Source organism: Mobula birostris, chromosome 18, assembly GCF_030028105.1.
Source record: "Mobula birostris isolate sMobBir1 chromosome 18, sMobBir1.hap1, whole genome shotgun sequence".
Classification (NCBI taxonomy): domain Eukaryota; kingdom Metazoa; phylum Chordata; class Chondrichthyes; order Myliobatiformes; family Myliobatidae; genus Mobula; species Mobula birostris.
The window spans coordinates 36,726,736-36,753,245 of record NC_092387.1 but is presented as its reverse complement, the minus strand read 5'-3'; the positions used below and the strand labels follow the sequence as shown (position 1 = coordinate 36,753,245).

At 41.4% G+C, this 26,510-nt stretch overlaps 2 protein-coding genes across 3 annotated transcripts in view; one reads left to right on the top strand and one right to left on the bottom strand.

The window, feature by feature from the left end:
* Positions 1–522: 522 nt before the first annotated feature.
* wnt8b (wingless-type MMTV integration site family, member 8b) lies at positions 523–8,592 on the top strand. Its single transcript, XM_072282003.1, has 6 exons — positions 523–590; positions 903–936; positions 1,986–2,124; positions 4,003–4,128; positions 4,230–4,372; positions 8,029–8,592. The coding sequence occupies exons 1-6, from the start codon at positions 523–525 to the stop codon at positions 8,590–8,592; spliced, it is 1,074 nt and encodes a 357-aa protein (XP_072138104.1).
* A 13,913-nt stretch (positions 8,593–22,505) lies between these two features.
* sec31b (SEC31 homolog B, COPII coat complex component) overlaps positions 22,506–26,510 on the bottom strand; it is a 93,378-nt gene continuing 89,373 nt past the window's right edge. For both annotated transcript variants that reach the window (XM_072282519.1, XM_072282520.1), the window contains 2 exons: positions 26,295–26,366; positions 22,506–23,241 (listed from right to left, as the gene is read on the bottom strand). In XM_072282519.1, the coding sequence (XP_072138620.1) occupies positions 23,062–23,241; positions 26,295–26,366 (252 nt within the window). In that variant the 3' untranslated portion in view covers positions 22,506–23,061. The remainder of the gene's footprint in view (positions 23,242–26,294; positions 26,367–26,510) is intronic.

Sequence of the window (26,510 nt, the reverse complement as noted above, 5' to 3'; positions counted from 1 at the left end):
GTCTGAGGGAATAATTATACCTCTGAGCCTATGTTTATCTTTAACGCGGCTCATTTCCATTTTCCTCTGACTGCCTGCCCCTCTATCTCTTTCCCTAACACAGTCTCTCTTCTCCTTGTAATCCCCTTATTCTTCGCTTTCATCTCCTCTGGCAGGTTCTGTGCTCTACTTGCAGTCTGCCCAACACCACCCCCCCCCCCGATCCTTTCTCTCCCACACACTCACTCTCTCAGCCTTTCTGTGGTTAAGAGCCTGTATTTGGTGTTTGATCAATTGAACAACCCCTTCCCACTTGAGGCCTGATTGGCTGACTCGCAGAGAGAAGGAAAATCCGCAATTAAGTAGCTAATCTGATTCCGGGATGAGTGGAGCTCCATTTCACATCAGTCTTTCACACATGGTAACTTTACACAACAGAATCTGTCTTCAGACCGCCCCGTCATTCTGAGGGATCCGCCGCCGCTTTCTCCCTCCTTTCTTGGGATTCACCTCTGATTGTTGTGATTGCTGCTCCCGTGGACGATGTTTCCCCAAGACACGCTCCACTCACTGTTACTCCTAACCATCTATCTAAAGCTGTGCCAAGCCTGGTAAGTGAAGCCCTTGGGATCCCTCCATCTCTGTTCTCATGTTCGATCCTCCTCGCTCCGCACTTACCCACAGAGGTTAGAACCTTTTCTTTAATTCTTACTCCCCGTCACCACATGATGGGTCGATATCAAAGGTTATCAGCTTAAGTTTTCAGACAAAACGTTAATGAGCGGGATGGGGTTGGTAGAGTCTCATCAGAAGAGCTTTGAGGGATTTAAGACACGAAAGAACCCCTAAAAAATCCCAAAAATTTTCAGAGGGCAAGGTTGGGAGCTTTCCACAACTTAATCGTTCGACTCTTGGTTTTACAGGTCAGTGAATAATTTTCTTATGACTGGTCCTAAGGTAAGAAAGATTCTTTTTGATCTTCATTTAATGAATACATTACAATAATTGGAGATATTTTTGTTTAAGTAATTACAGTTCAAACGCGGCTTAAGGGAGTATTTCACCCTCTATTTTGTGGGTTTAAAGCTTTATTGTGGATATTTTGGAAACATTTTGGGCACTGTTCTACTGGTGTAAGTGTAGGAGCCCTTTATCAAAACTAGGTTTAATTTCATTTGAGATGAAGCAGCGGGCAGAAGAACGGGTTAATTTGGATAATTGAGCGATAACGAAAAAAAACCCCGACCCTCCGGCTGGTGAAACGGATGAGGAATTATACATTGCTGATCATTTCGCCGAGTAAAGAAATGATTTCACATCTCTCACATGGTCTCACATTATCAGACCACTGGTAGGGATATCTAGGAATGCTGGAAGCACAGGTCGATATCTCCGGCATCCCTCACATTTGTGCCGTGGACAGTAGTTGATTTTGCATAGTCCATGATTATATATTCCATATTCTATAAAGGGAGGGGGTGGTTAATAGTTCGTTCGTCCCTGCTCTCTAGGTTTTGCGCTGATCTCTGTACTATCCGTGTGATGAGTGGAGGTTGCCCACATCTTGAATTGCACATTATAAACCGCGATAAATGAATTCGCTCTTACTTGTCCGCATCAGAGTAATTGCCCGTCCGAGAAGAACGGAGACGTGCGGAAGGGAGACTGAATGATAAGGAAATCCGACCCTTTCCCTGCTATTCAGACAAACTGCTTTGAACTTCCCTTCTGATCATCGCCGTGGCGGTCCACTGCCGGGAAAGGAAAGTCTAGGTGGAACGAACGGTCCATCGGATGCTCGGCACAATTTTCTGTTTGTCCTCAGACACAGCAGACTACTTGGGGTTGTAGAGACCGCGTATATTAACCCGTGTAAACGAGGGTTATGGTAGACCATGGGATAGAGATAGGTTTGTCCCCTGATCCCCTTTCCCTTGGTCTCTTCATTTGGGATAAGTGGGTATGTTTGGACTCTAGCTCTGACCTGGCGTGTTTGTTTGCTGCAGGCTTATCTGATTTACTCCAGCAGTGTAGCCGCGGGGGCCCAAAGCGGCATCGAGGAATGCAAACACCAGTTCGCCTGGGATCGCTGGAACTGCCCGGAGCGGGCGCTGCAGCTGTCCACGCACAGCGGTCTGAGGAGCGGTGAGACACGTTTGGCTTCAGTGGGGCCTGGAATCCTTCCTCTCTCTTCTGTATCCCCAACAACGACCTGATTCTTCCATACATGCGAAACCAGCCTTTCCGAATACGGAATCACCTGGAAACAGGGATTCCCAAATTCCCGCACATCTCTGCAATCTGAGAAAGAAGACCATCTCTGATTCAAATCGTCCTAAAACTGATCACGTGCTAATCCACAGAATATGAATATTCAGAGGGTCAGGCGGCATTTGTGATCACCTTCCCAGCTTTACTGATTGTATTTCAGATTTCCAGCATCTGCTGTGTTTTTTTGGGTGAGGGGGGATTTTTATATGCAATGTCAGAATCCCGCACACCAATAATTCAGATTCGTCTCCTTTCGACGTTACCTCAAAAGCAAAATACTGTGAATGTTGGAAACCTGAAATAAATTGAAATTGCTGGAATTATTCAGTGTGTCGGGCAGCGCTCCTGGAGAGAGAACAATAACCTGCCCATTCCTTTTCCTCAGAAATCGTATCTGCCGATCATTTCTTTTTCTTGTTTCAGACACTTCTCACTCCCGGGGGTGGGGGTGGGGGGAAGGTCCCTTCTTCACGCCTCTCTCTGGGTTTCCCTCTCCCTTCCCGACACTCCACATTCATTGGTGCAAGCGGAAACAGCTGGAGAAACTCGGTGGGGCCAAACAACACCTGGACAGTCTCTTTCGTTTCCACGTTTTACTGACGCTCTGCCCACCTCTTTCTCTGTTGCGCTTTACGCCAGTCTCAGACCACGGGTAACTTCCAGTTTACATTTTCTTACACCTACCTCTTAGTGTTGTTGATAATTTGCTGCGTGCCTCTGTAAATCTGCCGTGAGCGGGACGAGGCCAGGCAGCCCTGGAGCCCGTTCTCTTGACTGATGAGTGCCACATTTACTTATCGTTAGTCTGTGCCCTTAGACAGTCCCACACCGTTCTATTCAGATTCGTTTATTATCATATACACTAGGGTGCATTCCTTGCTCGCAAGAAGCTCACGGAGTAAACAGCAATACATGGGAATAATAAATAGAAAAATAAATAGAGCGACGGGCGCAAAACAACAGATAGCTGCAAGGAATGTTAGTGCAGATTGAGGTAGTGGAAGAAGGAACGCTAAAGAGGCCAAGAAGGATAGGGATGCAATTACGGGTATGTGAACTGGCAGTCCCCTTCTGAGTTCGATCCTTACTGTTCCCGTGCCCCGAATAACCCAACTCAGGCTCATTTAGCCCAGTGAGCTGGTCGAACGTCCGGAGCAGGTTTTCAACCTTTTCCCATGGCGGAAATGGCGAATACAAGGGGGCACAATTTTAAGGCGATTAGAGGAAAGTATGGGGTGGGGGGGGGGAATGTCAGAGGTACAGAGCATTTTTTACACGGAGAGTGGTGGGTGCGTGGATTGCCCTGCCAGGGGTGGTGGTAGAGACAAATACATTAGGAGCAGTTAAGGAACTCTTCAGTAGGCACATGGATGATAGAACAATGGTTAAATGTAGAAGGATAAGGGTTATGTTGAAAGGTCGGCACAGCATCGTGGGCCGAATTGCCTGTACTGTGCACTGTGCCACAGATGCTGCTAGACCCGCTGAGTTCCTCCAGCGGATTGTCTATTGCTGCAGATTCCAGGGTCTGCAGTTTCGCCTGTCTTCACTGAGCCCTGATCAGCAATGCCGCCGGTTGCCTTTGTTCCGCTCCGCTCACCCTCAATGCCGTTCCCTCGCCCATCCTCTCTCCTCGCCTCTCACTGCCTGTCCTGGTAACGTCGCACGATCCAAAGAACTGTTCTTTGGTCGTGTTGTCGACTTCATTGATAACAAACACACGAGGTAACAATGATTAATTTTCCCCGACAGCAAACCGAGAGGCTGCCTTCGTTCACGCCATTAGCTCTGCAGGGGTGATGTACACATTGACCAGAAACTGCAGTCTGGGCGATTTCGACAACTGTGGCTGTGACAACTCTCGGAATGGGCAACTGGGTAAGCGCTGGCTGACATTGCCTGGGATGAGTTGGGTGTGAACTGTTAACCCGGCATAGATGAGTGTAGTAATCGAGCACTTTGGTCCTTGATTGCTTCAGGAGGACAGGGCTGGTTGTGGGGAGGATGCAGCGATAACGTCGGCTTTGGAGAGACAATTTCCAAACAGTTTGTTGACGCTTTGGAGACTGGACAAGATGCTAGAGCAGCCATGAACCTTCACAACAACGAGGCGGGTCGAAAGGTAAAGTTAACTCCTAATCACAGATAGAAGGATAGCAACCAGGAACCAAAGGACTTCCCCGCTTGAGCCTGAAAGGTTCCGGGAAGCACTTTGATCACATAAAGATTAGTGAAGCGAAGGAACTTGCTTCCCTCATGGCATTTTAAAGATTGCGATACATGGATTGACATAGTCTGGAGACACAAGTGTAGAACGACTGCACCTAAACGGTATACATCGCCCTGGCATTGTATTTAAACCACACAAACACATCTTCAACCCAACATGTACCTTCTCCAAATATTCATTCATCAAGGAGCTTCTGCTAAGGGTCTGGATTGTCTTATTGCACCAATTACTTTTGACCCATTCTTTTCTAATCTGTTTTCTATTCATGCGCTTTATTTTGTTGAAAACATTTCATGTGGCGTCTCACCAATTCCACTTTGAATACCCAAATATACACCATCTTATGGTGTATCACCATCTTTCCTCTTATCTAATTTCCCTGCGGGCATCCTTGGAGTTATCATACACATTGCATACAGTACATACAAAACGTTTTTAGAAAGTCCTTGAATTGGGACACTCTGAACCCATTAAATTGGTTAGAATGGTTTATATTCCTACCCCTCCTAATCACAAATTTATCTACCATGTTTCATTTGCCACCTTCCTGCACATTTCATCAATCTGCAAAATCCACTGGCAAAACTTGTTTACCTCATGGTTTACACTCTCTCCAACCTTATGGTCAACAAAGTTGGATTTGCCCTATCAATTAAACAATTAATATAAATCGTTAATAACTGAGGCTGATCATTGTGAAATAAATTGCCTCTTTGAAATCCAAATACACTACATGCACTGGTTTCTCCTTATGTACCTCACCCATTTATAATCGTCAAAATACTATAGACTGAGCAAAGACGTTTCTATATGATTTTATATTGTGCTGACTCAGCTTCATCATAATTTCAAGGTGCTTTGCAACCACTCCCTTAATAAAAAATTTTAGTTACATAAAAACCATATTTGCATACTTTCTCTCTCTGTCCCTCCATTCCTGAATACAATGTTAATTTGCCTATCTGTTGTATGGAACCTAGGGAATTCTGATAGATTACAACAAATATCCAATATCCAAGCAATCACCAGTTTTAGAAAGTTTAACCATCTGGTTCCAGGAATTGTTAACCTTTTACTCCCATTAATCTCTCCAATACTTTTGCTTCATCATTAATTATTTGAATTCCTTGGTTTCTCAGCCCTTTGCACTTTCTATTGTGAAGACAGGTACAAAAATGTTTGAAATTTCAGTTATTTCCTAATTTCTTTTGTTCCCGCTGCAGACTCTATTGATTTTTGATTTCTTCTTTTACACATATGCAGAAATCAGTTTTTATATTTTGCTCGTTTACCTTTAAATGTTATTTATTTATTTTCCCTCTTTTACCTGTCTTTTCACCATTTTCTAGTTCCAACATTTTCTCAGTCCTAAGTTTTGTTACACTTCTCAGCACATTAGGAACCTTCAGTTTTAATATAAAGGTATCTTGGGTTGGGAACGTAAGGGTCACTTTCACTGATCATGAAGATCTCTCAACAAAAGGCAGCTTTGGATGAATATGAAATGATCTATTTATTTGTTTTAAAATGATGATTTAAACTGAGTTTAAAAAGAAATATAATCAAAATCCAGAGTCAGGTAGATTAGCCCACATTGAATCCATTCCATGTAAACCAACATATTGAATCAGTTTCCCCTCTGGAATCTGAATGATATAATTGTATGACATACATGGAGACCTTCTGGGTGATTGTACCTCATCCAATTCACTGCTATTTCTTGGAAGTTTTTGATTTTTCCACCTTTTAAGCAACCTTGAAATTGGTTTTTGAAAGTTATTCTTGAAACTGTTTCTGTCACCAACAGTTCTTCCCTGTCTTAAAATGCACTGCATAAAATCAATTAATCATACCTCTGCTTCTTGATTAAATAAACTTATATCTTGTAATTGCTAGTGGAAGCAGTTTCCCTTATTTAATTGTCAAATCCTGCCATCTCATTGAACTACTCCATTAAATCTTAATTTAACCTTTTAGGGAAGGTTTCCTAAGGAGAACTTCCTTTATCTTGTCACATAATGGAATTTCCTCCTCCTTGATAGCTATCTAATAAACATTCTCTGAAACCTTTGCAGAGGGCTGACTCTGTCTCAGCTGTGGAGCCTGGAACTCCATGGAGATCTGCTGAGTGGCATACATCATTATATATTACAATTTCTATTTCTTGCTACACTCTTTTAAGGTCACTCTATGGCATCCATTTCCAGTGAATTTCAACAGCTAAAAGCCAAGTTAGGGAGTGGATGAACATTGAACCTCACAATGGCCACAACTGTTTGAACGTCAGCATGGTTCAGACAAGCACCATATATAGTGGAAAGTAGGTAGAGAGAAATCAGAGAGAGATTGTCTGCAAGCTATTTTTGGGCATCCACCTGTTGGACATACATTGCCGTGAGGTGGTACCTGATTTTTTTTGTATCTTCAGGAATAAAGTTCTGAAAGAAGAGGATATTTAAGAGGAGAAAGGTGAGAAAACAAACTCAAGAGGTTTACTTTAGAAGTTGGTGGCATTTTCTTAGGCTGGGTGCCTTTGCACAAATATTATTCCATTTTAGCCATGTCCTGTAAGTGATCAGCATGTTCAACCAGATACTGTTAATGACTCGACAGCAATATTGTTGCTGAGAGCTAGATTGGTTGTACTTGGTTTTGTTATTCCATCAACCATAGGAGATAACGAGAAAACTATCATAGTTTCAAATTATAGAGTGATGTACTAATACGTACTGGGCACTGTTTTTAAATGTTTTGTATACCATAATTATTAATATCAGAAGTTTTTGACTCATAGGAGACAGAACAGCACAGCACACAATCATGTCCTTCAGCCCACAATGTCTGATCGCACCATGAAGCTAAAGTAAAATAATTCAATTTGGCTGCACACGGTCTATATCCCTCCACTCCTGCATTTTCATGCATCTGGCTAAATGCCTCTTCAACTCTGCTTTAATGTCTGCTTCCACTTTGCCCCTGACAGTGCATTCCATGCCCCAACCACTCTCTGTGTGAAAAACCTACCCTGCACACCTCCTTTAAACTCTCTCCCTCCCTCCTCAAAGCAATGCCTTCTAGTTTAAGAAATTTCCACTCTGGGAAAAAAGCGTTAATTCAAGTCCCATTCCAGAGGACCATAATGATGCTCCAATATATCATCTTGAGAAAGGCGAGCTCTGTTTAAGAGATATCAGTCAAATGTGACATTAAAATAAGACCCTTCTATCATCTCATCTCAAATTGATACAAAAGAACTTGTGGCACCATGGAAAGATCATATGAGGTCTCCCCAATGTCCAAGTTCATATTTATTTTCCCATCAAAATGAATACAACATGTTACATTGTTATTGTTCATGGGAATTTGTTGTATGGAGAATAACAGCACAAGTGTGACTGCATTGCAAATGTACTTCAAAGGCTGGAAATCACCTTGACAATACTGAAGTCATGATAGATGTAAAACATAAGTCTGTGCTATTATTTCTATGATAATAAACACTGGTCTTGTACTTACTAATTTGAAATATTTATATTTTTGTCCTTCAGGCAGTTAAAGGCACAATGAAACAGACCTGTAAGTGCCATGGTGTGTCTGGGAGTTGCACCACACAGACCTGTTGGCTTCAACTACCTGAATTCCGAGAGGTAGGTAACTACCTGAAGGAAAAGTATCAAAAAGCCCTGAAGGTTGACCTTCTTAAAGGGGCAGGCAACAGCGCAGCCAGCAGAGGAGCGATCGCTGAAACCTTCAGTGCCATTTCCAAGAAGGAGCTAGTTCACCTGGAAGATTCCCCAGATTACTGCCTGGAAAACAAGACCCTAGGTCTACAGGGGACAGAAGGAAGGGAATGCGTCAAAAAGGGTAAACACCTGAGCAAATGGGAGAAGCGGAGCTGCAAGAGGCTGTGTGGGGATTGCGGACTGTCTGTAGGGGAGAGACGAGCACAGATGATGAGCAGTTGTAACTGCAAATTCCACTGGTGCTGTGCAGTGAAGTGTGAACAGTGCCGGAAAACCATCACCAAATATTTCTGTGTGAAGAAGGATAAGAAATCCAGGAATGAGAGTGCATCAAAAAGGAAGGAAGCACGGCCTGCCAGGAGACACTAAGATCGTCCTTTGAACCAATGTGTCCCTTGAGTGACAATGATACAGATCATTAAAAATGGCAATTAAATAAAGTGGCAACCCTATTTGGTCTCAGCATTAGCGAAGCAGTAAGTAGATGTAAGAAGAAGCACCATGCTCCTTTTAAGAAGATGGACAAGTTTCTTTCAGTCATAGAGCATTGATCCATTTTTTTGATGTTTTGCAAAATACTAAGCAATTAAGTGAACAACAACCTGTGAGTACACCAGTGCGGTTATTGATGAATTAATGTGTTATTAGGCTGCATTTCTGTCCACTGTAAAGCATGCATCAATGATGGCATTAGGACCAGTTATACTCCCATGTCTGCCATTTAGAACACCCATGTCTTTTTTTTATTATTAATATGTTTGCTGCCTTCATTTTGACCTTCCCCTCTCTTTTCAGAGTATTGTTCTTTGTTTTACCTTATTTCTGTCTAAAAAAGTGAAGGCTATTCAATTCACACCTTTGTCAGCCTCAAGATGGCCCAAATGTTTGACAACAAATTAAGTACTTCAGAAGTGCAAACACTCTTGTGATGTAACATCATAATGCTACCTGGTGGGCAATACAATGGGTATGGACTTTTGTCCAGATCCTCTATCACCTCAAAGGTTATGGGAGAGGGTATCCATTGTGTGTATGGGAGGTGAATTTGGTCAAGATGCCTGTTCAATCCCATGTCTGCAGCTTGTTCCCATCTGGTACACATGAGAATTCATAAACTCTCTGTATAAGATATCTGAAAACCTTTTGCCAAGACATTAGAAGATACAAGCCACCAACACTATCTCCTCCTCATTGAAAAGGTCATAAAATATACTAAGAAGGAAATGAGTTCTATTGACAGCCCTGTAAACCTAAATATGACAATGGAACCTCTATGGTGTGTCTTAGTTTCCACAGCTCCAGTGTTCTTTTTGATGGACACAGTGAAATAAAGATTTTGGAGCTGGATTTCTGAGATTATAACTACAATATATATGCAATAAGGAATTCTAGAAATTTGAAGTAATTTTTATTTACAGTAGTTTCTCATTGAGGCTGGACTAGTGGAAGGGAATTAGCCAGTGGCTGAAGAAGCACCAAGGAAAACAAATTTTTTAAAATATAGACAAGAACTGAATTCTATTTTCTAAAATGGATCATATGAACAGGAGTGGGCCATTCAGTCCCTTGAACCTGTTCTGCCATTCAATTGGATCACAGCTGACCATCCTGGCTAGCCAGTGTTGTTTCCCCATCAAGTTACCATTCTCTTTACCTGAAAATATTTAGCTCAGATTGGCAGAGGCTGAGTGCAGGGAGACAATATAAATAATATTAACCCAGGTCTTGCTGGAATCAGGGAAGGTATTTCTGGTTTTATCCTGATGCGGAGTTAGTTACCAAATTCTTATCTCCTCCCATTATTTCTGCAATAAAACAGGGTGCAGCTTCTGAGGGCCTCAGCTGTGTCTTGTAAAAAAATCAGAAGTACTGATTTTCCCGGTCATTTGATATAGCTTCAAAATCGTATGGGTAAAACATGATAGTTTTTGATGTGAAGAGATCGCAGATTATATGTAATTATGTGTAACACTGGGCTGATGATTTTGCTCTAAAGTGACAATGAAGGTAAAACCCCGCAATGATCCGCTAATTCTGTCAAAACGGCACAAGCAACGCAATGCAAATTAAGTATAAGCGATTTTGCCGATATTACTATGCCGAGCTTCTTTCAACTTGACGGAAAAGGACTATTTAATTGTGTTATACACAACAACACGAAGCACTTTGTACACCGTTAAGTTATTGCACCGGTTTGATGCTCTGAGATTTAGTTGATTTTCAGCGTTAGATTTGATTAAATGTAGACATTGTGCAGTTTGTAATTAAAGAAAAATAGTTCTTGTTCCGCCTTTGACTTAAGAGTGATGCCATTAATATAGGGCCGCGGTTATTTCCAGATGCTGATTATTCTTTGGTACAAGGACCGCTGACATTCTCGGCGAGGCTCAGCTTCGTTTCTCATTATGCCGAAATCAAATATTACATTACAATTTTTATCGTTTCTTTTAAGTCTGTATGCATTTCCTTTAAAAATTACGTCAGAGAACAACAAGCAGTATTAATAACAAGAACTATTAATGTCAATCGTGCCCTTTGTTAGGTTTCCCGTAAAGGTTTAAATTTACCATTAACAAATGTATATTTAAATAGATAAATAAGCTTGCAGTTTTGTTTGAGGAATCTAACGTACAGCGTAATTTAAAAAATCTCCTAACGTATTAAGTTCTGACAATCTATGCATCGTCTATCGAAACAGACATGTGTAGACATTTTAAATATGCATACACCCCCCCCCCCACACACACACACACGATTTATTCAAGCTCTACGTTTACATATAATCGATAAAGACAATTATTGTATGTGTATATTGCTGTGTACTGTTGTATCTCCAACGTTGGTCTACAGGCGTGAAAATTTAAGCTTTAATTCACACCGATACAAATTTAAATTTCTTTATAAGCGCATTTAAACGCAATAATGCGATTATAATTGGCATTTTAAAAGTCAGGCTAAAATATCTCCTTGAGATCCTGGCATTATTATTTCGGCCTTTCAGTAATTACAATTTAAGCATCTGAGAATTGAAAAACCGGCATGAATCCCTTCCATTTGTATTTTAATAGCTTTAAAAAAAATTAATGTAGCTCGGGCGTTGTCCATGAAATGCCTAAGACTCTATTAACTGGGAGAAGCGGGCAGGGGATATACGTTTGCATGATGCACTAACCAATCTAATTTCGTCAGACTACTGGTAGCTGGAAGATTTATAAAACAGCATGCTTCTGAATTTTGGGAGATTTCCATTTCTATTACAACGTCCCCTCGGAGTTTCTCCTGTCCTCACAACTGTTCAACAGTTGCTTCAGTACACAACAGGTAGGTTTCAGATCCATTTCCCTAAGATCCTACTGGAGGGAGCAGTAGATCAGCGGTTAAATACACTCTCCTCGCACCAACTCGCTCAACATTTAAATTCAGTTTCTTAATTCTGAATCCACTGCAAATCTCTCCCAACTTTTGCTTAGGGGTTCCATTCAAAACGGGGCTTAAAAAAATCGCCTTGAAATTTAAATGCAGAAATATCCAAACACATCACTCCGGTGATTAGGTGCGTCCTCGACCTTACTGAACACTTCTCCCAAAGTCAGGGGTGATCTCAGAACAGGGACCATTGTAATTCGCATTTTCCAGCGATATTTCTGTCAGCAAAAGAAAAAGCAACTGACAACAAACGGCGATAGCAGAAACTTTAGACAATCAACACACAAAGATTCTGCAGTCGCTGGAAGTCCGGAGTAACTGACACAAAACTGGAGGGACTCAGGGGGTCAGGCAGTATCTATGGAACGGAAAAAAACAGCCGACGTTTCGGGCCGAAACCTTTCATCAGGACCACCAACCCTCCCCCTATAAATATCCAAACTAGGCACGTGTGTGTGGCGATTTTACTCTTTAGTATACAAACATTGGATCTGTTAGCCTTGAGAGGCTATCCGGCTTGTTTTCTCCGCGCCGTCTCTGAAAAATCACTCTTCTTCCTTTCCCATGGTAATTTCATCTCGTTTCTCTTTAAGTGCTGATCCAATTCGCGTTTAAAACGTCTTATTTAAATGTCCTTTCGCTCTCATTCGAGACGGACTATTTAAGATCATCAAAATCAGGTTTATTATCACTGGCATATGACGTGACATTTGTTAACAACAGCAGTTCAATGCAATACATCTAGCAGAGAGAAAAAAATAATAAAAACTAAGTAAATCAATTACGTATATTGAATAGATTTTAAAAAAACATGCAAAAACAGAAATACTGTATATTAAAAAACGTGATGTAGTGTCCAAAGGTTCAATGTCCATTTAGGAATCGGATGGTAGAGGGGAAGAAGCTGTTCCTGAATCGCTGAGTGTGTGCCTTCAGGCTTCTGTATCTCCTACCTGATGGTAACAGTGAGAAAAGGGCATGCCCTGGGTGCTGGAGGCCCTTAATAATGGACGTTGCCTTTCTGAAACACCGCTCCCAAAGATGTCCTGGGTACTTTGTAGGCTAGTACCCAAGATGGAGCTGACTAGATTTAGAACCTTCTGCAGCTTCTTTCGGTCCTGTGCAGTAGCCCCTCCATACCAGACAGTGATGCAGCCTGTCAGAATCTCTACTCGCTTTGGGGACTGATCCCTCCCTTTGTATTTCTCCGTTCTTAGTCCCAATAAATCCCATATAGCACCTTGATTCCTTTCGAATTAACATGTCTCCCAAAACCTGTTTCTGCGAAGTTTCTACCTCCCATCACCCCCCCCCCCCCATTCGGTTTTCAGTTTATATGTAGCGTTGATAGTGAATTAGAGGAAGGGGAAGAGGGCGGTTGTGCTCGCGGACAGAGACTAGGACGATGAGCAAAGCAGACCAGAGCAAACTTCACCGGAGGGGAGACAGGAGTGAACCTCAACTCCAAAAGAACAGGATAGGGACGAGAAAAAGACAGAAAATAAGTTATCCAAGCAAGGCAGAATTTTCCCCCAAGGCTCAATCGGGTTTATTTTATCGGTATGTCCTTTATGTTGTTCACTGTTAAAGAAAGTGTTAAATTGTTTAACATAGACAATGCTCTCAACGATCTCCCAAAGTTAAAATACGGTTGTGGTTAAAGAGATTTAATAGAAAATGTTTATTTAACTGAATTTCCTGATGAACTTTAATCAAGTATTTCCCTAATACCATACAGCAATTGAAATTCATCTTAACGGGTCACACGAAAAGGTGGCAAGTTTCAGTGAACCAGGCGTTCTACTGGAAAGCAATGACGAGGACGGACAGTGCACACCCAACCATTGATATTAATGGCCTAGGGACAATCTCAGTTTATTGGTGAAGCCTCTGGCCCCAGACTGAAAAGTATGCATTTTGGAGGATTGGAAACGGACTTAGCAAAGGCGGTGGAGAGGACCATCACGCGTCAGTGCACATCATAATAGAGATAGAACTCAAGTTTTAAGAAGCCGTCCTCCTATCAAAAACTACAGGGTCCATCGAAAGCCACCTGGCACAGTGATTAATAACTTGGTTTCTCTGTCGGAATTGCAATTTTTTATCTACTTTAGCTTCTTGCCAAATAAAATTTATGTCCGCTTAGGCGGCAGAGAACATTCCCTCCCGATTCTTTCTTTGTTAAATGGAACATTTGTGTTTCTAACAGTGTAATATATTACAATTCAGCTGGTGGCCATCAATAAGCTCACTTCCACGTTAGATGTACTGAACTATACGGCGAACATCCTTTACCACCACGTTTTATGGCAGGTCTCCCTAAAGGATTGTGTCGAAGTTTGGAAATGGAAGTAACATCAAAATTTGCAATACCAGTGTGATTCAAAGTACTATTAAACGTATAAAAGTTTATACTTTAACTCGTATGGCTCCTCTGGACCCTATCCACGCTACAAGCTCTCAATCTAATTGGTCATATTAGCATTTACCATGTAAATTATATTCCTATTGTATGACCCTTAATCTCCATGGAATACCTCAACATTAGCGCGATTTCAAGTTGCTTTACTGTATAATGCAGGTTTAATTAACTTTTGGGAGGATTTAAACCTAAGCAAGCAGGCAAGACGTATCCCTGCGTTGCTTCATTTGACATGCAAATCCCTTTTTCACGCTACCTTAGATCTCTCCCTTAAAGTTTGGGAAAATGTGTATGGCTCCTGAGGAGTTCCGTGCACATTTCTTGCCCTGCACATTGCTCTTTCACTCATCAAGGCTCCCTTTATTGACGTGACAATGACTCACGACTTAAATCAGCCTCCAAATCCGCAGCTGCTGAACAATGTAATCTCCTCTTTCTTTCAATGAGCTGGCTGCTTGAAAGGACTTGGGAAAAGTATTTGCATAGTCTCACACTGTTCACTGAATAGAAGTTAGTGCAAGTATTATACGAGAACAAGTGGCTTTATCAACAAATGCTTGCAAACAACCTCAAAACACACACGATCACTAAACCCAACTGAGGGGACGTGATGTTATCTCAATCAAGGATTAAAGTTCCATTCACCTCTCTCAGGATACATTTTGCCCACAGTTCCAAAAAATGAGATTTTGTTTGAGAAGTGGGTTATTTTATTCTTGGACTGGTGGAGCCTTTAAGACAAAACAACCATTTTTAAAGGAATATAATGCCATTAATTTTACTTGGAGGGACGCTTAATAGAATCAGCGTTTAGACTTCTTAGCAATAGAGAAAAAGTATAAAGTGCAGGAAGAACTCAGCGCGTCAGGCAGCATCTGCGGAGAAAACGTTTGCGGAGTAGACGTTTTGGGTCATGGTCCCATATCAGAATAATTGACCATTCTTTTACCTCCAGCCTTTGAACTTCTGAGTTATCTCATCAGCTTGTAATTTTGCTCCTAACTCCAGCACCCGCAGCCTCTCTTGGTTCTTTAGAGTATTATAAACGTCGCATAGATTATCTTTGGATTCGCGGAGCCTGCCTTGTGGTGACTCTTCATCGGAGACGAGCTTTTAAAATCCCGAGTTCTCTACACTTTCCTATATCGTTATCCAACTTCCTTATCCAATTCCCTTTTAAATAATGTTGATAACCCAGAATCTTGGCTCATCATCATCCGATCGTGTGAGAGAAAATACGCTGTTCCACGCTTCTCCGACATTCAGCGCATAGTCTCTGATTTATAAGACTAATAGCGTGGAAGTAAGAATCATTCTAAAACAGCTACTCCCAAATAAGTGGCAGTCAACGGGCCAGGGAAATGTCCCGTGGGAGGAAGAGAAGTGGGTGGGACGTTTTGCACGCTATTACAGAAATTATTATAAAAAGATAGGCTGCTATTTCAACCCTGATTTCTGGACTTGCTCTAGAATTCAGCCAAGATCATTAAACCATCCCTTTATTTAGCCTAAACGTGGATATCAGACGATATATTGAGTAAGAGTTTAGATCTTAATAGGGCCCGGCCATTGGCCCAATCAGTTGAACTGGAGGTTAAGCATGAAGATGGCAAAAAATGGTGACGTTGTAGATGGCAAAGTGGATTGCCTAAGGCGAGAAAATGTTGATTCGGTGGAAAATTGCGCAGAGTTTAATCCCAATATATGCAAGGCAGTATACTTTGGGAAGTCAAATATGAGCAAGGACACATACAGTAAATGGTGGGGCACCTAGGAGTGTTAATCAAAAGGACCTTGGCATTCAAGACTATAGTTTCACAAAAGTGACAGCAAAGGTAGATAGGGTAGTGAAGGAGGAATATGATCTGCTTGTTTTATTGTTCAGGGCAAAGAGTATAAAATTGCAACCTAACAAATTAGTGGTTAAACTGCTCTTGGAGTATGTTGGGCAGTTCCAGTCACTGCACCACAAGAAAGATATGGTTGCACTGGAGAGAGTGCAGATGAGATTCCAGGTTGCTGTTTACATTAGAACCTTTAGATGTTGTCGTTTGCACTGGAGTGAAGGAGGCTGATGGGCGAAGCATCTAGGGTGATGAAAGTGGCAGACAGGAAAGGGAATCAAAAATAAGAGACACACGTTTAAGATGAGAGGAAGCAGTTTTATAGGGGATCCAAGGGCCAAGTTTTTTTTACACAAGGAGAGTGGTGCCAGAGGTGGTGAAATCAGATACAACCACAATATTTAAGAGGCAATTATACAGGCACCTGGAATGTTATGGTATCAAAGGATACAGATTTAATGCAAGCAAATAGGATTAATGTAGATGAGCTGTCCTCATTGAAACCTATCAAATGGTGAAAGGCCTTGATAGTTTGGATGTGGAGAGGATGTTTCCTATGACGGGACAGCCTAAGACCAGAATAGAGGGGTGCCTTTTTAGAATGGAGATGAGGAGGAATTTCTTTAGCCAGAGAGCGGTCAATCTGTGGAATTATTTGCCACTGGCAGCTGTGGAAGCCAAGTCTTTATGTATATTTAAGGGAGAAATTGATAGATTGTTGATTGGTCAGGGAATGAAGGGATATGGGGAGAAGGCTGGAGATTGGGCAGAGAGAAAAATTCGATCTGTAATGATGAAATGGCGGAGCAGACTCAATGAACCAAAATGGCCCGATTCTGCACTTATATCTTGTGGTGTTATGGAACATCAAGACAGGCTTGAGAAGCACTGGATGTCTACTCCTACTCTTTCTGAGATAGTAGATATTTTAATCAACATTAAAATGAATTGGACACCAGAGAAATGCACTTTTGCTTTGGCATGTCTACTTAAAAGGTATAACATCAAATTAAAAATGTGCAATTTAATACATTATATTTCCATTCTGATTAATACTGCAAGGGGATCACACAGTGCCCAAACAAAAAGTGAAAACACAATTTACAAAAAAAATTTGACCCAAACATCACGTCAGAACATACTCAGCACATTGTTCTAATCACATCCACCTAATCACCTTCTATGTTCCTTTAACTTCTTTCCTTTAGTTTGCTATCCTCTCATTTTTAGTGCAATCTTCCCAATAGCATATCAGTATTTTCCTTAAGCTTGTCACATCCAATGTACATACTGTATTTCTTTCTTTTTCCTACCCATCACCCCATATGGAGTATAAGCTGCAAATAGCAGCTCACCAGAGTCCTCTGACCTGTGCCAATAGAAGGTTGATCGGCCCTGTGGTTTCCACTTTCACCACATGACTTCATACATCTTCAAGGCAAAGATCCTTCCTCTCCCAGAGATGAGGTCTTTGGAGTTTCTGTTGGTGCTCTTGTAGCTTTTGGTTTTTACAGAATGGGGCTGCAAGTCCCATGCCCGACCTTCACTTCACAGCTGGGCTTGGCAGGGTTACTTGTACGGTATATCTACATTTATTTATATTTCAAAGTGCTAACATTTATTATTTCTCTACTTTAAAAAACACTGTCAAGATAGATCATCACCTTTTCTTTGCTTTATCCAGCTATAATGACACTATCATTATACCTGACATATAATTGGGTGCACACTTTACCACTTACTGCACTCCAACACACAAAAAGAATTGAGGTTCACAGAGCTACAGGGCATAGAAATAGGTCTTTTAGGGTTTTACCAATTTCTTACTTCATATTATATAATGTACTTTGTTTTTTTATTCAATTACTTGATTGTTCTTTTACCTTCTTCATTCAGTTTATTTTCAACCAAAGTTTTCCATCCTTTTAGAAATCTTCATTAATCAATACCAACTTAAACTATTAAAATGTTTTGGCTGTTTTTCTCATCTACTCCAATTCTCAAAGTAAATGTATTATTAAGTACACACATCACCATATACTACTTAGATTCATGTTCTTGCAGGCATTCACAGCAGGCTCCTGTACTTCCTTTGATGGCAGCAGTGAGAAGAGACCATACCTGGGTAGTGGATACTGCTTTCTTGTGGCAGCGCTCCTTGTAGATGTGGGGAAGGCTTCGCCTGTGATGGACTGGACTGAATCCACCACTTCTTGTAGGCTTTTCCATTCTTGAGCATCAGTGTTTCCATACCAAGTTGTGATACAACCCATCAAGATACTCTCCACTGTGCATCTATAGAAATTTGTCAAAGTTTTAGATGACATGTCAAATATGCAGAAATTTCTAAGAAAACTGAGCTGTTGTCAGGCCTTCTTTGTAATGGTACTTAACTGATGGTCCAAGAACAGATCTTGATCTGTTAACACCAAGGAATTGAAAGCTACTGACCCTCTTCACCTCCGATTCCCCTAATCAGGATTGGCTTATGGACCTCCAGTTTTCTCCTCCTGTATTTAATAATCAGCTCTTTGACTTTGCTGACATTGAGTGAGAGGTGGTTGTTGTGGCACCATTTAAACAGACATTCAATCTCCCTCCTATCTGCCGATTCGTCATCACCTTTGATTCTGCCAACAGTGGTGTCATCAGCAAACATAAATATGGCACTGAAACTGCACTTCGCCTCATTGTCATACAAATAAAGCAAGCAGAGCAAGGGCTAAGCACCTGCATGATGGTGATTGTGGGGGAGATGTTGTTGCCAATCTGTACTGACTAGGTGCAAATGTAGAAACTGAGGATGCAATTACACAAGGAGGTATCGAGGCCTAATCTTGGAGTTTAGTGATTAGTTTTGAGGGGACGATAGTGTTGAATGCTGAACTGTAGTCAATGAAGAGCATCCTGATGTATGCATCTTCACTATCCAGACACTCCATAGCCAATGACCTATTGTGATGGTAGGCAAAGTGGGGCGGAATCAAGTCACTTCTTAGACAGGAGTTTATATGTTTCATGATCACCCTCTCAATGAACCTCATCACAATGGATGTAAATGCTACTGAGTGACAGTCATTGAGGCAGGTTACCATGTTCTTCTTGGGCACTGATATGACTGAAGCATATTTGAAGCTGGTGGGTACCTCAAACTGCTGAAGCGAGAGGTTAAAGATGTCAGTAAACAGTCCAGCCAGTTAATTAGTACAGGTCTTCTGTACTTGGCCAGGTACACCATCTGGACCAGATGCTTTCTGTGGTTCACCCTCCTGAGGGATGCTCTCATGTCGAGATCAAAGATTGAAAAAGGCTTTGAGCTCACCTGGAAGTGAAACCTTGTCACATACATAGCTTGGTTTTGCTTTATAGGGGGTGATAGCATTCAAGTCCTGCCACAGTTGTTGAGCATCCTTTTGTAATTCAAGTTTGCCAGTTAGCATGTAAAATGGCTTTCTGGAGGTCACACCTGGACCTCTTCGTTCATCCCAAACTTTTAGTTGGGGAAAGACCCTGAATGATTTTGTGGGGACACAAAATGTCTTTGACAGCCGTGGTGTATTCATTCAGGTCCTCTAATAAGTTCTTGAACGTGGCCCAAACGACTGACTCAAAGCAATCTCATAGCTGCTCCTCTGCATGTATGCAGGTAAGAGGAGAACTGCCAGATGATCTGATTTCCCTAAATGCAGTCTAGGGAATTCTCTGTGATTGAGCTCAGTTTTAATAATTCCTATTCATGAAATACTTTCCATCATTTCATGGATTTTTGATGATTGGTTACCATTTCTTTCATTTCCTATACATAACATCTGTTCCTCAATTGTCCTGTGATCAATTTCTCCTCCCAACCTTGGTTTGCGAACTCAAATCTCTATCTTTGTAAGTATTGCCCAATTTAAGCTTGTGTTTCAGAATTTGAACCAAGGCAACTTTTTTCCTAGTTAGATGTTGAAACTTAGTTACAATTTCCAAGGTACAGTATTCATCCACATTTAATCCTTCTATCTGATCTACCTCATTACTCAAGCAGGGCTTTCATTCATGAGTATTTCAGCACTCTTTGCTCTCACTATAGGATTCCTAATCTAATCTGTCCTATATGAAATACATGTCAAAGGATCCATTCTCTTCTCAAATTTCACTTCTTAGCACAGGTAACATAGGAGTCACAGAGTCATAGAGCACAAAAACAAACCCTTTGGTCCACCAGACCCATGCTGATCATTGTATTTTTCCAACACTATTCTCATTTGCTTGCATTCAACCTGTAGCCTTCTATGTCTGGGCAATTCATGTGCTCGTCTAGATAATTGGATGCAGTGAGAGTACTGTCTCATCACCTCTTCGGGCAATGCATTCCAAATTCCAGCTACTCTATGTGGGAAAAATTCCCCTTCATGTCCCCCTCTAAATCTACCTCTCACTGTGCATCTTCTGTATGCCTTTTCTGTCATGGTCCAGTCTGTGAAGTCCGCATTCCGGTTCACGGTCCAGTCCATCGACCCTTGCTCCAGGTTTTCCTGTCTACCATATTTCTGTTCCTGTTGAGCACTAATTGAGGCAGCTGATTCTTATTGGGGCTGGCTGCATAAATACCTCCAGAGACCAGGGCATGGCTGCTGGATTGTTCTTGTCCTTACTCCTTGTAGCCCTTCCCCTGCCTGAAGCCTTGCCTTGTCTTGCCGGTAACCCTCGCCTCGCCTGAAGTTCTTGTCTCGCCTTGCATTGCCCGAAGCCTTGCCTCGTCTTGCTGGTAACTCTCGCCTCGTCTGAAGTCTTGTCTTGGAGCCACCCTGAACCTAGCTCCCTTCCTGTCCCTTGCCTCCGTCGGGTAAACCAGGCCAGATTTGCCGTTACCCTGCGGTGGGTCCTGTCCCTTCCTGTCCCGTGCCTCAGTCGGGTAAGCCAGACCAGATTGCCGTTACCATGAGGTGGGCTCTGTCCCTTCCTGTCCCTTGCCTCCGTCGGGTAAGCCAGGCCAGAATGCCGGTACCCTGCAGTGGGTCCTGTCCCTTGCCTCAGTCGGGTAAGCCAGGGCCAGATTGCCGTTACCGAGGTGGGTTCTGTCCCTTCCTATCCCTCGCCTCCCTCGGGTGGAGATCCGCGCCCTGCCCAGGAGGAGCTTCAAGACCCCAAGCCTCTAGTCGCAAGCCTCACCTCAAGTCTCTGGTCTCGCACCATGCCTCAAGTCTCTGGTCTCGCGCCCCGCCTCAAGTCTCTGGTCTCGCGCCTCGCCTCAAGCCTGAAGACTCCAGCCTCGTCGTGCCTGCCAGCCGAGTCTCGTCCTTGCCTAGTTCTGGGGTCCGAGCCAGAGGCAAGATCCAGGTACTGGGTCCTTGTCCTGTCTCTGGCTTGGAGTCCAAGCCCAGGCTCCTAGCTCTCTGGTCCAGTACTGTTCCGGGTTCCTGGTTTTCGTGTCCATGTCCTAGCCCTCACCCTGTATCCTAGTCCTGTCCCTAGTACTTCAGTGTCTGTGTCTTGCACTTGGGTCCGTTCCCAGCCACCACCTTATGACACTTTTGTGTTACACACAACCACCAAGGGAAGGAAGTTTTTACTACCTCTCCCCATCAATTTTATATCTCTTTCAGGTTACCCTCAGCTTCCTCTGTGGAAATAAATACAATCTCTTCTCATCACTGAAGTCAGGCAACATCCTGATAAATCTCCTTTACACTCTCTCCAATGTAATGGCGCCCTTCCTACAGTGTGGTAACCAGAACTGTGCAAAATACTATATTAATACACAAGTTGAATAGTCGGTAATAGTGGTAAGCATTGCAGAAAATTTCCAAGTTTCAATTTGAAAAAAATTTATTTTAATTTTCATATTCACAATATTGAATGAAAAAATATGCTATTGTGGCAATGTCATAAATATTTGTGCAGAGAAGGCAGCATTTACGCATTTGAGACAGAATGACTGGATTTCTTGCGCAATTTTGAAAAAGCTGCTTACACTGTTGTCACAGAAGTAACCAGAATGTTTTCAGATGCCTAATTAATGGCTACTTTGTCTATTGTTTAATTCCTTGAGGTTACTTGGGACAACAGTAGGTAATACAGTCCAATCTCTCATTGCACGTTGCAAATCAGGAGTGCGAAGAATTTGACCTCAAAATGTCCTGGCATTTGCAAAGTATTCTACAGAGTATGCATTTTTTAATACTCTGCCCATTGCTGTAGTGCCAATTTTAGGGTTCCATAATTGAAGCTGACAGCCAAATATCTGCATTAACAATAGCACAATGATTCCTGAAAACAGACATACCAAATCCACCATCACGACAATGGTGAGGCTGAGTTCCACCAGTATAATGTGGCACTAGTTTTAACCCGCTGATGTAAATTCACTATTTAGTATAAAGTTTAATGAATACAAAAAGTTAATGCTTTTTGTTTTTAAAAAAAGTGTCCTTGTATTTTGCTCTAAGCTTTTCCAAATTATAAACAGACATTAAAACTTGTCCTGTCTCCCAAGTAAAATGTTTTGCTATAACCTTGGATTAAACCCTCCCCTGAGAGTTTGAGAGTAACTTCATCCTATTTCCCCTTAAATACATGGCAGATTGAAAAATCATTGCTGTGGATTTTGGATAAAGCCAATTTATTTGATAGTGCTATTTCCAAGTCAGATGCTGCAACAAGAGTATAAGAGAGCAATATTTAACCAATATAGTATAGCTTCTCTGGGCATTTTCTAGCTATTTGTGGAAAAATCAGTGGGTACAAGGGAGAAGAATGATGAACCGTAGCTTGAAAGTCTATACAAATAACTCATGACTGCCTAATTGACCTTCAGGAAAGAAGTAGCTTATACCTTTCACAAGGCAAGTACAAATCAGAAGCTTGCTGCCTGGACCCTGTCAACAGGTGTTGATCAGATTTTCTTCTGAGATCTTAAATTTAGAAATGAACCAGATTCAACCCAGTTCAGTGCATTTACAAGTGATGCACTATTTGTGTGATGCATTTCACAGAAAAGCTGAACTTTCAAAGACAGGCTTCACTAAATACCGCAAATATTAACACTTTCTTCGTATTCAACGATTTAAAACACTGAAGAAAAGAAAAAAAGTAAACAATTCAAAATTCCAAGTATTCTCATCCTCAAATGTGAAACCCTGCGGTTGGTTGGCAGCTTATTCAGATGTTGAGCTTGTTGGCGATTGTCACAATAACTTTTAAAACTGGCATGAATGCAGAGATCTCACTGAAATTGCTGCTACTCACAACATGTGTGTGAACAGCCAGCGCTTGCTGGTAATTGCACACCTCGATGTTCCGCACAATTTCATGTAGTCCACTTAAAATGTGTGGAGAGAGCTGGATATCAGAAAACAGAGAGATTAGTAATGCTTTTGGAAATAGTGTTTCAGCACAAAATGCTCCTCTACACATTTCATTCACAAAATAAATATAAGTATCTTTTCAACACATACTGCACTATTTATTGGCCTCAGCCGTAACAGAACAGAGAAATACTGTACGTGCTTCAGATTCCAGATACAAGTCAGTTAGTGGAATTACAATGGAATCACAAATATAAATCCTCCAACAATGTGGGCTTTTTAAAATAAAATATCTATGTGGTTCTTCAGCCCAAGAGTTGATTAATCTCCTATTTAGTCTCCTAATTGGTCACTGATCTTATTTTTTTTAATGCTAGTTATATAAACTGTTAAATGTAAAGAGACCATTGTTATTATTGTGCAAATCATTGCTATGATTTGCATGCATACGCACATGCATTAGTGCACCAAAGAATGAATGAAAAAATAGTTCTATATTTTGCCCTATTCAGTCTAGTTTATTAGTTCATTCAGTGTGTTCAATTTTTAAGTCTATTTTGCATTAGCAGAATGGTGATGATGGCCAACTCATAACTGCTTTTGTGATACAGGTGTAGGAGGAGTTGTAACAGGGAGGATAGTTTTTGACATGTTAATATGTAGCTACCGTCTTCCCTCCACATTTACCTATCCATTACATGTGAATGTTGTGCTGCACAGGACTGGATGGGGTTTAAATGGGATTTTCTATGGTTGAACTGCCTACCAACATTTATTGTCCTGTATGATATTGTGGTGATGCAACAGAGTAGCCATAAGCTCAGAACCAATAGGTTTGAGAGGCAAGACTGGGAACAATATAGTCAAAGAAAATCACACTTCAAAATTAAACTGGTACCACAAATTAAAAGAAATAGGCTGTGTTATCTGTATGTTTATTTTCTAGTCTAGATTTCACATGCAAATCATAAGCAACTCTTCCCCACACCCCTCAGAGAGAGTAAAAGTTGTGTAAAAATGACATTTGGCAACGAAGTATTTTTAATACACTTTGCATTCAGTGAAAGACATTATGCAAACTGAGTATTCTACACTGTTGCACATTCCTTTATCTTATTTGAGCTAGTTTAACTATCGATTTCCCATATCGGATATTCCTTCTGATAAAAGCAAGGTTGGTTATTCAGTTTAATTATAGGTAGTTGCTGCGTATCTCAGAGCAATTATTATAATTCCCCAACTGGCTTCCCAGAACGAAAGGACAGCAACTCTCTACACAGAATAACACAGGAATTGAGATGCCTTAGAAATATGAAGGGTGATTGATATGTTCATGGCCTAAGGTAGGAGGAGTCAGTTTTAGAAAACCTAGCACATTTATTTTTCAACATAGCCCCCTTCTACATTTACACACTTAGTCCAGCGGTCGTGGAGCATACGGATCTTGGACCTCCAGGAAATGTAAACAGATGGGTGATTGATAAGTTTGTGTCCTAAGGTAGAAGGAGACGAGTTATACAGCTCTCATTACATGCACATGCAGGTCAACTCTTTGAGTGATTATGCAGAAAGTTGGAAGTTAATAACTCATCTCCTTCTACCTTAGGCCACAAACTTATCAATCACCCCAGATGAGTTACTAACTTCCAACTTTCTGCACAGTCACTCAAAGAGTTGACCTGCATGTGCATGTAAAAAGAGAGCTGTATAACTCATCTCCTTCTTCCTTAGGTCACAAACTTATCAATCACCCCTGCTGTGGAAACTTTCTGAAGATCTGTATGCTCTACAACCGCTGGACTGTGTGTGTAAATGTAGGAGAGGACTATGTTGAAAAATAAATGTACTAGGTTTTCTAAAATTGACTCCTTCTACCTTGGGACACGAACTTATCAATCACCCTTTGTATAATAGGTCTGGCAGTATCTGTGAAAGGAAATGGACAGTCAACATTTTGGATTGAGACCTTTCATCTGTACTGAAAAACTGAGGGGAAATTGCCAGTATAAAGAGATGGATGGAAGGGGTTGTACAAGTGCTGCATGTGACAGGTGGATCTAAGTGGAACTGACAGATAGATGGTGCAGGAAAGAATAGAAAGAGCAATAGTGCCTAGGTGACTGACTGGTGGAGGGAATAAAGGGCTGATAGGAGAGGAAGATGGATAACAAGATCAATTCAGGGAAGAGGGATTGTACCTGTCTTGAATCATTTCACTCCATTGATCATTAAATCACCTACAGCCCTTTGTTATCTCCATCTATTATCTCCCAGCTTCTGACTTCTGACACTATTTTCATTCTTCCCTTCTTCACCTGCTATCACCTCTCCTTACTTGAAACAACTTAGAGCTTGCCAGCTCTTGCTTCCCCCCTTCCCCTTACCCATTTACATTGGCCATCTCCCCTCTATTTTTTCAGTATAGACGATGGGTTGTGAGCTGAAACATTGATCATGATTCCCCTCCACAGACACTGTCTGACCCACTGAATTCCTCCAGCATCTTGCTCGTTGATCGAGATTCCAGCATATAGGCTCTCTAAAATACTGCAGGTAATAGAAATGGCTGGAAACATTCAGAAGACCAAGCAGCAACTACACTTGAGTTTAATGATTCAGACATCTGTTCACCTTTTATTGTCAACAGATTTTGCCTGCCATGCTGAGCTAATTGCAATCATTACACCACATCAGTCATTTGCATTCACCTACACCTGTACTATATAAAAGCACATTATGAATTCTGGGTCACAGCTTTCAAACCTCTTTCTCCCTCATCCCATCTACCTACCACCATGAATTAATCTCAAAACTATTCTTGTTTGTAATGAAAGAATCTCTTGTCTGGGAGCAACCAGAATAGGATAAACATTTATCCTCTGCTCCTTTCAGTTCCATCTCTCTCATACATATGGATAACCAATTTAAAAGAAGTATTGACAATATTTGCAAAAAAGTCTCTTTTCACTGCTCACTTGTTTTAAAATAAATATTACATTTTGCAGCCAAATCCCATCATATTTTGTGGAACTTCTGCAAAAACATACGCATTTACCACAGATTTATATTAAAAGTATTCATACTTACAGTATGCTCTCTCAGTTTATCGTACAGGTAATCCAGTCGCTTTGCAGCATCATCCAGCTTCCTCTTAGTTTGCTATAGAATAATTCAGAATTCAATGAATTAACATGGTTTGAAATGGAAATAAGTTCTCTAGAGCCCTGTCTATTCAAATCTCTGCCAAGAATAAGTTAAGATAGTGCATAATGCATTTCTACACTTTGCCTCATGCATGTAAAC

What these genes read in the sequence shown, in the direction of transcription:
- wnt8b (XM_072282003.1), top strand. Translation starts at nt 523, where the DNA reads ATGTTTCCCCAAGACACGCTCCACTCACTGTTACTCCTAACCATCTAT. An exon ending in TTCTTATGACTGGTCCTAAG is followed by an intron (nt 937 to 1,985) that starts GTAAGAAAGATT and finishes TGTTTGCTGCAG; the next exon opens with GCTTATCTGATTTACTCCAG. An exon ending in ACAACGAGGCGGGTCGAAAG is followed by an intron (nt 4,373 to 8,028) that starts GTAAAGTTAACT and finishes TTTGTCCTTCAG; the next exon opens with GCAGTTAAAGGCACAATGAA.